The 11,662-nt window shown below is 49.7% G+C and overlaps 2 protein-coding genes across 2 annotated transcripts in view; one reads left to right on the forward strand and one right to left on the reverse strand.

Moving 5' to 3' along the window:
- Positions 1–2,612, reverse strand: LOC112410830 (activating signal cointegrator 1 complex subunit 2-like). Its single transcript, XM_024761612.1, is given in 3 exon segments — positions 1–1,626; positions 1,628–2,375; positions 2,533–2,612. Coding segments are annotated over 3 exon segments (1,713 nt in total). The 3' UTR covers positions 1–741.
- Positions 2,613–7,914: 5,302 nt separating this feature from the next.
- LOC112410778 (DNA dC->dU-editing enzyme APOBEC-3-like) overlaps positions 7,915–11,662 on the forward strand; it is a 12,484-nt gene continuing 8,736 nt past the window's right edge. Inside the window, 3 exon segments of the mRNA XM_024761524.1 lie at positions 7,915–8,195; positions 9,516–9,672; positions 11,482–11,662. The exon segment at positions 11,482–11,662 is cut by the window's right edge and continues 6 nt beyond it. Of these exon segments, the coding sequence (XP_024617292.1) occupies positions 8,116–8,195; positions 9,516–9,672; positions 11,482–11,662 (418 nt within the window). The 5' untranslated portion in view covers positions 7,915–8,115.

Below are 11,662 nucleotides of genomic sequence, written 5' to 3' on the forward strand. Positions count from 1 at the left end.
AGTTTCTCAAGAAATAGGAAAAACGTAAACCTCCTCCAATTGATTTTGGGCAGTTACAATAATCTTGATTTTTTTTTTTTTGAAAGGGTCAAAAACTTTATTTGCAGGGCTTTTGTGTGTTTTTTGTTTTTGAATACACAGGTTTCCTGCCGTCCAGGGAGAAAGGGACGTGGTGTCCGGCTGCACGAGGTTTGGGGACTGGCCTTGGGGCTCCAACCCCGTCCCTTGCACCTGTGCGCTGGCCGCACGGTTCCTCCGCTGTGGATAAGGCACTGTGTGTTCTGTAGGAAGGCGCTCACGGCCGGCTGGCAGACGACGAGGCGGCCTTCTCAGGGGCTGCGAAGCTGAGGCTGTTGAGGGGTGGACTTGAACTTGGGGACTGGCAGGGGGCCAACTGGCGAGGAAGCCCCAGGCTATGGTACCTCAGCCTGGCAGGTCCGGCTGGCCCTGGCGCAGCGGCCTCAGGTTGGAATCCTGCCTTAGCTTCTTTTGCGGTCAGCCATAGCTCTCCGGTTGTGGTTGGCTCGTGTGGCTTGCTGGCTTCCTTCTTCCTGCGCTCCTGTGTTGTCTCCCAGCTCTGCCCGTGGCCTCGGGGGCTGCCAGCCACTGCCGTTGAGCTGTCATGCCGGTACCCCTTCCTGACCAAGAAGGCCATGCACCTGGCTTCTGCTTTTTCCCGCAGCACTGCAGGGTCCTGCACAAGATGGTCGGGCTTGGGGGCCTCGTCCTCCTCTTTGGTTCTCAGCACCTGAGGGATGGTGAAGGGCCTGCGGCTGCCTTCCTCCTGCCCTTGTGTACCCGGCTCAGGTCCACTGAGTCCCTGCTGAACACGTCCAACTCAACGTTCTGAGAGATGTTGTGACGAGACGTCAGCAGGGGCGCCGGGTCTGGCTTCACCTGTCTGTCTAGGCCACGGTCCAGCTGGCCAAGGGCAGGGGCCAGCCGCCCCTCCAGGCTCTTGTTGATCACCTGGGCCGCGTCATAGCTGTAGTGCTCCAGGCAGGCCACGATGAAGCCCTCGCCGAGGTCTGGCAGCAGGTCCTTCACCTGGGAGTTGAGTGAGTCCAGCTCCATGCCGCACGCGGCAGGGCCTGGAGCAGCCGCTGCCCCCAGGCACTCCTCTTCCTCCGAGTTCTGGGGAAGCGGTGACGGTCTGCTGACCGCCTCTGCCGCCTCCACGACCCTGTTAGGATTCTCAGCCATCGGTGGGTCTTTGGCATCGGTGGCTTTCCCTCGGTCCACCCCTTCCCATGCACTCTCGACTGCCTGGAGGATGTGGGCCGTCCGAGTCTCATCCAAGGCTGAGGCCTGCTGCAACAGGCTGACGTCATCGGCCACAGGGAAGAGCGCATCATAGTCTCGGAGAAGCCTTTTCTCCTGCAGCAAGGAGTTGAAGATCTGAAGGAACTCTTCAGTGAAGCCCTGAATGTTGTCACAGCTGCTTTCTAGGACTGGGAGAAGGCAGATCTGCTTCAGGAGGATGTGAAAGATCTCCAGTAGCTTCTTCCTGGAATGAGAGAGCCTCTGCCACAGGTCACCTAGCAGCTTGCTATCTTCAAGCCTCCTCTTCTTAATTACAGACTCCAGTTCGGGAATTGCTATTTCGTAAAAGGAAGCTAGCCGGTTAACAGAAGTCGTGTTTCTGGAAGGTTGGGCAAGCCAAAGGGAAGATATCCGGAAAGGCCCAGAGTGTGGTGCAGGTATCACAAAGGTAGAGAACAATGTCCTTTAATTTCAGGAGAGGCATGTCGCTGGGGGTCAGCCGGCCCCTCTCCTCAAGCTTCTGGGGTGTGGTGCAGGCCCCGTCCCCTTGCAAACCACAGTGCTGGAGGATATTGCTGCAGACCTGAAGGATGGTGGGCATGCTTTCATCCAGGTCATTATAGTAACTTGGCTGCTGGATGAAGATGTTTCCTATCGTCTTCTGCAGCAGCGGGGAGTTGCCTTTTCCAGAGAGCACGCAGAGGTCCAGGATCTTTGGGATGTCAAACTGGAAGTTGTTGTAGAGGATTCATCCAAAAGCAGAGGGGGAAATGAAGTGATCTTTGGATTCCTTGTGAGTGGACATGCGAAGGAAGGCGAGAAAAACACTTCGGTGGAGGCACTTCTCCATGTCAATGACCTCAGGGGCTGAGGCCACCCGCTGGTCGAACTTTCAGGGGACACAGTGCAGGTAGGAGTCCAGGCACTTCTGCAGGGTCTCGTCGAAGACAACCTGGCACCAGAATTTATCGTGAGGCAGGGCCAGGAGCCAGTCGAGGTCATTGGCTATGAAGGTGGTGCGTTCCAAGTACTCCTCCACTAGGGTGGGAACGTTGTCTTTAGGGGGCGGTTTGTGTAACGCAAGATACCGGTCTGCCTTCTGCTCAGGGTGTTTGTTCACCAAGAAGAGAAGATGAGCTCAGCTTTCTCCTCTGACTACATAAGGGCTGCTTTCTCCGGTGGGGTGGTGGTGGTGGTGGGTGTAATAAGAGGAAGAAGGCCGGGCTGCGTCTCAGCTGTTGTCAACCACAATCCACCCACTTCCAGGTCAGCGCTGGTGAAGTCCTCAGCTTCCCTGTCTTCAGGTCCTTGTGGGTGATCTGGAGTTGGTCCAGGGGCAGAGCTGGCATTGTGCTGCATTGACCCTCCCCGGCGGCTCCACTGCCAGCGCTGTACTGCCGCCGCCGCCGCCGTGGTCCACGGTGACAGCTCCCACAGCGCCGGCACTTCCGGGGTCCACAATAATCTTGATTTTAAAACTGAATACAGGGCTTCCCTGGTGGCGCAGTGGTTGAGGGTCCGCCTGCCAATGCAGGGGACACGGGTTCGTGTCCCGGTCCGGGAAAATCCCACATGCCGCGGAGCGGCTGGGCCCGTGAGCCATGGCCGCTGAGCCTGCACGTCCGGAGCCTGTGCTCCGCAACGGGAGAGGCCACGACAGTGAGAGGCCTGTGTACTGAAAAAAAAAAACAAAAACAAAAAACTGAATACAAAGAACATGAGAAAGAAAAATTATAGCCATATTTATTTATAAACATAGATGAAAAAAAGCATAATTAAACAGTTAGCAAACAAATATTCAAGCCAAGGAAGACTTAAAGAATACAGGACTTGTAATTTTTATTTCCCTGTCTTAGAAGAATTTTCTTGGGACTTCCCTGGTGGTCGAGTGATTAAGACTCCGCGCTTCTACTGCAGGGCGCGTGGGTTTGATCCCTGGTCAGAGAAATAAGGAGCCCACATGCCGCATGGCAGCAGCCAAAAAAAAAAAGAATTTTCTTTAAACTGGAAGGACACAGCATGCCCCTTATGACTGCGGCTGCTCAGTGCTCTACAGTGGTCCAAGCCAGTGTCCCAAGACCACAATTAGAAATAAGAGCTTCAGGGATTGGAAAAGAACAGAAACTACTAGAAATAGTAAGCAAGTTCTTAGCAAGGTTGGGTTATATCCAAGTTCAATTTAGAAAAATTAATCGTGTTCCCAGATACTGGCAACAAACAAAAGTATAAAGGTAGATGAAGTCTACAATATCGCCAAAAAAGTTTACTAGAAATAAACCTGACAAAATGTGTAAGATCTTTATGAAAAAGTATAAGACTTATGGAAAACATCAAAGAAGACCTGTATAAATTGAGGTACATACCATGTTAATGGATGGAAAGATTCAATGCCACAAATATGTCTATCCTTCCCCATTGATACTGGGATTTTTCATGGAACATGAAAAGTTTTGTCCATAAATTCATATGGATCTATAAGGGGTCAATACAATTTCAAAGAGTAAGAAGGCAAGATGGATCTCCATATCAGATCTTAAGAGTACTAGAAAGACATAAGGAGAACAATATGGTAGTCGCACAGGCTTAGACAATGGGGCAGATGAGAGAATTCAGAGACAGCCTATACACACACACACACACACATTAAATAAGTTTGCGTCATTACACATAGGACAGGAGGACATGGATAGATATTCATTAAATTGTTCTTATATTGGCTTTCCATATACAAAATTAAAAATTAATTATCTATGTTATATCAAACAAGTACATGGAAAAATGGTTACATTTGAAAACATTAAAAATTAAAACATCTACACATGGAAAGACTTCATAAACTAAGAGCCTTATCACAGATTGGAAGAGAGTATTTGTGATGTATATAACTGACAAAGGATTACTACGCAGAATATCAAAAAATTCTTATAAAGCAATAAGGAAAGAAAACTTCCTACTAGAAAAATATACAAAGGATGCAGCCAACAATTCTATAAAAGAAGAAAATGGAAGGGACAGAAAAATATGAAAAGACACTTGGGGGACTTCCCTGGTGGTCCAGTGGTTAAGACTCCGAGCTCCCAATGCAGGGGGCCCGGGTTTGATCCCTGGTCAGGGAACTAGATCCCACGTGCATGCCACAACTAAGAGCCCGCATGCTGCAACTAAAAGATCCCGCGTGCCACAGCGAAGATCCTGCACGCGGCAGCGAAGATCCCATGTGCCGCAACTAAGACCCAGGGCAGCCAAATAAGTAAATAAATAAATATATTTTTAAAAAAAGAAAAGAAAAGAAAGAAAAGACACTTGGTCTCACTAGAAATCAGGAAAGTATAAAATAAAACCTCAATGAGATAGCTTTTCACATTCCAGAAGGTTGGGAAATGAGAGGTCTCATAATACCAGTATTGGTGAAGATATGGGAAATGGTAACACTTTTTATTTCTCCTGGAGGTGTCTGTTCGCACAAGAGCTTTAGAAAGCAATTTGGCAGTGAGTGCCAAGTACGTCATTTTATTTCCACTAGGAGATCTAGATCCTGCTAAGGGCAGCAACAGCCCAGCTAAAATTACCCACACTCCGGGCCTCCCGTGAGGTAGCAGTGAACACGACTTCTGGAAAGGCATATGCACCAGAGTTTCAGCGCTGGGTGTGAGGCAGCACCTACGCTGCTGAGAGCAGCGATAAATCATCACTGTCCAGGAGGCAGCCAAAGGAATCCTGTTGGCCACGGCCTGCTGTGGGCTAAAGCTCTGCGCCACTTGCGCACAATGAACATTTGTGTGCAAATTTGTATGTTGAAGCCCTGTTACCGAGTCCAAACTTGTACTGCTCGCCGCAGGACATGCCAATAAATTGAGAGATGAGGTGTTGGGGCAAAGAATAGTGACTTTATTTGGAAAGCCAGCAGACCGAGAAGATGGTGGACTAGTGTCCCAAAGAACCATCTTACCCAAGTTAGAATTCAGGCTTCTTTAATACTAAAAGGGGAGGGGGTGTTCTCGCTCTCAAACATTGCTTAGAAATGGCAGCTGTTGTTTCAGGTTCTAGACTTTAATTTATTATGTAAAACTCACCCAGATTATCTGCATCAAGTGATATGAATACAGGACTGGGTCTACGCAGTGAGGAAGAACTCAAACCCCGTTTAGTATTTAGCTTTGAATTTACCTCAGAACCTGAAAATTAATTTCAAACAAGATAATGAAGCCATACCTTGAAGATCTTCCTCAAGAGTCTGGAAATCTATTTCTGTTTCTAATTTCTAAAAAATTATTTGTGATGATCCACTCAAACTGAGGCCAATTACTAGGATGTAAGCACCACACTGTACTCTATTTGTGCCTTCGATGTGTCGTGAATCAATGAATGAATAGTACCAAGTTTTTGTACAGCACAGATGGTGTTTGTGGCAGCCATGAGAACGTGCATCTCAGATCTCCAAGCATAATCCTGACAGCCTGGACTGCTGCGTTATGAATCCACCACATTTCCTCCAGGCTGCTCCCAGCCACTGACTGAGGAGATGGGGAGTATGGCAGGCCTGTTGCTGTGAGACACGAAACTCCTCTGACAGGTAACTTTGGCTTGAGGTTTCCCCATTGACCTAGAAAAAATGCTCTAAACTGCATTGCACTCCAAGATGCTTTCTATTGAAACTTCCTTGCTTCCCCACTCCTTTACCATCACCAGCTCTCCCCTTTGCTCTGGCTCCCTCCCCATTGTTCCCTTAGAGGTGTTTCCCTCCAAATTCTCTTACACATCTAATCCCTGCTTATTGGAGGATCTTAATACTGTGGTTAAGGGTATGGGTTTCAAAGGATTCCCTAGGGCTTCCCTGGTGGTGCAGTGGTTGAGAGTTTGCCTGCCAATGCAGGGGACACGGGTTCGTGCCCCGGTCTGGGAGGATCCCACATGCCGCGGAGCGGCTGGGCCCGTGAGCTATGGCCGCTGAGCCTGTGCATCCGGAGCCTGTGCTCCACAACGGGAGAGGCCACAACAGTGAGAAGCCAGTGTGCCGCAAAAAAAAAAAAAAAAAAAAAAAAAAGTATTCCCTAAACAGGACATTGAGAACAAAAGAGAAACAATGAAGTAGGTGTTCAAAGACTTAGGATGTAAGGATATAGGATTAGGATCTAGCTCAAGGATTTGAGTGATTACAACTTAAATCTGCTCCTGAAGTGATTGATAACATACATTATTATGTAAATATACACAATGGAATTCTTCTTTTTTTTTTCAGGTTTCACTTTTTATTGCACTTACATTTAAATTACCATTAAATACGAAGCATAAGTTAAATAAATAAATAAATAAATAAAAGGGGAGGGGGTGTGGCTGGTCGTTGCAGGAATCTTTTGTTCTTGCAGCTGTCCAGGTAGGTCTGGTCGCAATGTTCCCATAAACCTCCAACAAGATAATTGTTACTTTCTGTCTTGCAACTTTTTTTTTTTTTTTTCCTCTCACTGTTGTGGCCTCTCCCGTTGCGGAGCACAGGCTCCAGACGTGCAGGCTCAGCGGCCATGGCTCACGGGCCCAGCCACTCCGTGGCATGTGGGATCTTCCCGGACCGGGGCACGAACCCGTGTCCCCTACATCGGCAGGCGGACTCTCAACCATTGCTCCACCTGGGAAGTCCCTGTTCTGCAACTTTTTATCTCTATATGAATGGAAAAGTGTGTCTTTAAAGGTCAGAGGCTAGAGAATGGGCTATCAGCTATATTCCAGGCTCTAGGCAACATTCTTGTGTGTGTGTGTGTGTGCGCGTGTGTGTGTGTGTTTGAAGTAACATTTATTGATTGATTCCCCTTCCCTTTTTTTTTTTTTGGCCACACCACAAGGCTTGTGGGAATCTCAGTTCCCTGACCAGGTATTGAACCCGGGCCACAGCAATGAAAGTGCCGAACCCTAATCGTTAGATCACCAGGGAACTCCCTGACTTCCCCTTTCTTTTTTGAGTCCCAATAAAATTTTATTTACAAAAAAATCAGGTGGTTAGCCTGGGGCCATAATTTGCCACCCCTGCTCTAAAGAGTGGGACCCAGAGCCTGAATCCATGGGAGATTCTAGGCAACATTCTTCTATAAAGGTGCAGGGCCGGCATGACTAAGTACAGGCAACAGAGCACAAGGGTTAGAGGTAAAGGACTAGATTCAATGCGAAGTCAGGTTTGTTCTACTCTGTTACAGCCCTAACCCCCAGTGTGATGGAGTTTGGAGGTGGGGTCTTTGGGTGATTGGGTTTAGATGAGGTCATGAGGATGGGACCCCCATGAGGGGATTAGTGTCCTTATAAAGAGAGCCTTCGTGCAAGCATGCCCTCTCTCTGCCCCGCGAAGGCTGAGGGGACTCTTGCCGAGGACCAAGCACAGAAGTAGGAATTCAAAGCACGTCTGTCCCCTCACCTCTGGCTGTGCCAGGAGAAAATAAGGAGTCCTGATCCAAGGTCCATACTTTCTCATTGTCTCTATTCATTCAACAGGCGAGTGTAGAGCCAGGTGCAGATCTGGGCTGGGTGCAGGGGTGGGGTGGAGAGGGCTCCAGCCCGCCCCTCCCCCAATGGGAGCAAGCCTTTGTCCTGCTCTCTTCCGCCAGGGTCTGTCCCATCCCCCTCTCTCTGGCATCTTTACTTTCTCTTTCCCTTTGCAATAACCTCGGGTCCAGCTCCATCAGAGACTGACCTCTGCCAAGAGGGAGGGCCCAGGAGAAGGTGGGTCGGAGCCTAAGGAAGCAAACCACCCCAGGGCCCTCCCACCCCTGGTGCCAAAGCAGGAAGGAGGTGGAGCCTCAGCTGAGACGGCCTGGGAGGTCGCTCACAGATAAGGGGGTTTTCTACACAAGAGCCCTGGGAGAGGAAATGGAGCCCCAGCACCCGAGACAAAGGGCAGGGATGGGACTAGCCAGCAAAGGAGGCTGCAGCCAGAGGCCCCGGATCAGGTACCGCCGCTGCCTGCTCTGTCCCACTGGACCCCGTCTCCAGCCCTCTCTAGGGCTGCGCCTCTGTCCTTGGCCTGCTTTTCCCCCCCGCGCAGTCCCTGCAGTCCCAGCCTTGTTACTTTCCCTCTCTGGGCTCCTTCTCTGCAGGGCCCACTCCCATCTGGGGTCTTTGCCCTGTTCTGGGGGTGCCCCCACTATTGTTTCTGAACTGGCCCCTCCCAAACCTCCACCCAGCTCTGAGGGTCCTCGTGGCCCAGCTCTCAGTCTGAAAGTCTATCGGGCTAGGCCGTCCCCTCCCTGCCTGTGCGGGGCTGCACCCTCTATTGGTCGGAAGTATCTGTGCTCTGTTAACGCTTAGAATTTGGCGAAAGGATGACTGACGCAGCTGGTGACATTTTTTAACGCGCTCTGATCAGTTTTCTGTAGTATTTACACCATCGTAAACACGGTGTGAGAATAGTTCTCCGAGGCAAGAAGATAAATCATCTCTTCCAAGGATATCTCAACTCTGAGCAGGAAAATAACTGCACACTGTTCACACACCTGGCCACACCCTAGGTGACCGCACTTCACGTTTATAACTGTACCACTAACAGCTCTAATGGAACTGGAGGAAAGATCAGGAGAAACGCTCCTATTTTAAAATTAAGTAGAAAAGAAAGCCACACCCAAGACTTCACACAGCTGCAAGGTCACATAATGGAAGAGCTGGAAATGGCCTGGCCTGGTCAGGGGACCCAGCTCTATCACTTACAGCTCTGTGACTTAGGCAGGCTACTTGTCCCCCTCTGCATCCCCGCTTCCTCCTCTATAAAATGGGCATGGCTGCCGCAGCATTTGAGTTCAGATACAGAAAGCACTTGTAACCATAGCCCAAGCCTGTGAATTTAGGTGTTCATCCGACATTGAAACACAAAACAAACACGCGCAAGTGAAAAGTCAGGAAGGAACTGAACTGAAATGTTAAAGGCTCTGATTTTGGAGTGGAGAGGTTTTCGTTACTCTTTTTTATTTTTCTAATGATTTGGGGGATGGGTGGGCAGGAAAACCGGAGTGGAGGTGGCGGGATGTGCTATTGGAAGTAGCAGAGCCGGGGTCCCTGTGGGAGAACATCACCCATCCCTGCTGTCCCAGCACCCTCTCCTCTCCCTCTCCCCCAGCCTTCCTGCCTGGAAAGGCGCCGGAAATTCTCAAGGCCCAGGCGGGTTGCTGGGAGGCCCAGCGCCTAGGGCGTCCAGGGGGCTACGCTCTGGAGAGACCAGCCGGGAGTAACTCCAGGGGGCGCTCTCTGCATTTTCCCTTTTCTCTCTTTTGCCGCAGGCACCCAGTGGAGTGGTTAGATCGCCAAACCTTCTCCTTCCACTTTCGCAACCTGAGATTTGCCAATGGGCGGAACTACACCTACCTCTGCTACCAGGTGGAAAGACTGAAGCACTGCTCTCCTGACTCCTCCGACTGGGGGGTCTTTCAAAACTGGGTATGGGCCCCAGGACACTCTCATCGCAGGCGGGAGCTAAGTGTTGACCCAGAAAAGAGGCGCAGCCGAGAGACACAAAAGCATTTATCTGGTGCCTTAGAATTGCAATGCGGGGAGCACAGATTCAGGAGCAGCCTGCGCTGTGTCCCGCCACAGGGAAAAAAGCCGGGACGGGGGCGGGGGCGGGTATCGGCAAATTGCGGAAGGTTTAGGATGCCTTGCACAAGTTGTTTTCCCAATATTATGATTGGGAGATATAATTACAATTGCAATTCATTGGTTTTCAGAGTATATTATGTCAGATACTAGGAAAATCCCTTTTGCAGTGTGTCCAGTTTTTAATCAAGAATGCGGATATGGGGACTTCCTTGGCGGTCCAGTGGTTAAGACTGGGTGCTCCCAATGCAGGGGACTCTGTCCTATGCCCTTGCCCAGTGTAATAGTTCGAATCTGGTGCCTGTTTCAAAAATGGGATGAAATTTTAGCCCCCAAATGGTGTCCCTCATGTCAGAGGTGTTACACAGGTTCACATAAGCCAGTAGAGGATGTGGAAAAAAATGGTAATAAGTCCAACGCCTTTTGGGGATTCTCAGTGGCGGATGTATCTTCCCACACATTTTCTTAAGTCCGGGAACCGGCTACGCGATAGCGGTTGACTTAATCCCACAAAGCCTTGTTTAGCGAGTCTGCTGGTGGGGGGTCTCTGAGTTTGTCATCGGGCTCGGCGAAATGTCCCCCCACCCGCCTGCCCTCCTCCACCCAGAGGGCAGCCTTTTCAGAACCTGTGTGCGGAAGGGGCGGGGAGGGGGTATGCACTGTAGCGGTATTATCCCATCAAAACCTAATCTGAGTCACAGGTGTCATCTCACTCTTTCTACTACCCAGTGTTCAAAAGGTTAAGAGAAACTGATGAAATTAATATTGACGCTGTGTTAGACAACACAGTCATCCCTAGATATGGGGGTGGGGAGGTTGGTTCCAGGACCCCCGCGGACACCAAAATCTGAAGATGCTAAATCCCTCAGGTAAGATGGCATAGCATTTGTATATAACCTACCCACATCCTCCCATAGACCTTAGATCATCTCTAGTTTACTTATAATACCTGATACAATGTAAATGCTATGTAAATAGTTGTAAATACAATGTGGATGTTATGTAAGTAGTTGCCAGCCTGGCAAATTCAAGTTTTGGAACTTTCTGGAATTTTTTTTTTCCTGAATAATTTCACTAGGTTGAATCTGCAGATGAGTAGCTCTCATATACAGAGGACTGACTGTATATCTAATCTATTATCTCAATTAGATGTATTTATAACTAATATAAAACTTCCTCATGAGATAGTTTACATTCTTATTTCTTCATACGAAGTCACTGAAATGAACTGTGTATTTTTACACTTGCCACACACCTCCCTTCAGACGAGCCGCACCTCAAGTGCTCTGTAGACACGTGTGGCTGGCGTTTCTGCCGACCGACAGGGCAGCTCTGTGGGCCTCCCAGCAGACAGCACCTAGGGACCGAGCCTGGACCCCACAGGGCCTGGACCAAAGCAGGCACTCAGGTTACTTGTAGAATGAATGAATGGGAGGATGGATGTTAGAATGAATGGGTGAGTCGATGAATGAGGGAAGTCGATGACTAAAGAAGAAAAGAAGGGAGGGGAGAGATGGAAAGAAGGGATAACTCCTGAACAACCTGCCTCTGGGATGCCCACGCCCCTTACCCCTCCTCCCCAGCTCCCTAGCCCAGCCTCACTGCCTGCTCTGGCGGCCAAAAACGCCCCCTTTCCGCCTCCATCTCTCCCAGGTCTATCCCTGCCATGCGGAACTCTGCTTCCTCTCTTGGTTTCGCGCTAAGAAGCTGTCCTCTTACGAGCAGTACCACATCACCTGGTTCTTATCCTGGAGCCCCTGCTTGTCATGTGCAGAGCAGGTGGCTGCGTTCCTGAAGGAGAACAGGAACGTGAGGCTGAGCATCTTCGCCGCCC

Source organism: Neophocaena asiaeorientalis, unplaced genomic scaffold, assembly GCF_003031525.2.
Source record: "Neophocaena asiaeorientalis asiaeorientalis breed wild unplaced genomic scaffold, Neophocaena_asiaeorientalis_V1.1 scaffold473, whole genome shotgun sequence".
In the NCBI taxonomy this organism is placed as follows: Eukaryota; Metazoa; Chordata; class Mammalia; order Artiodactyla; family Phocoenidae; genus Neophocaena; species Neophocaena asiaeorientalis.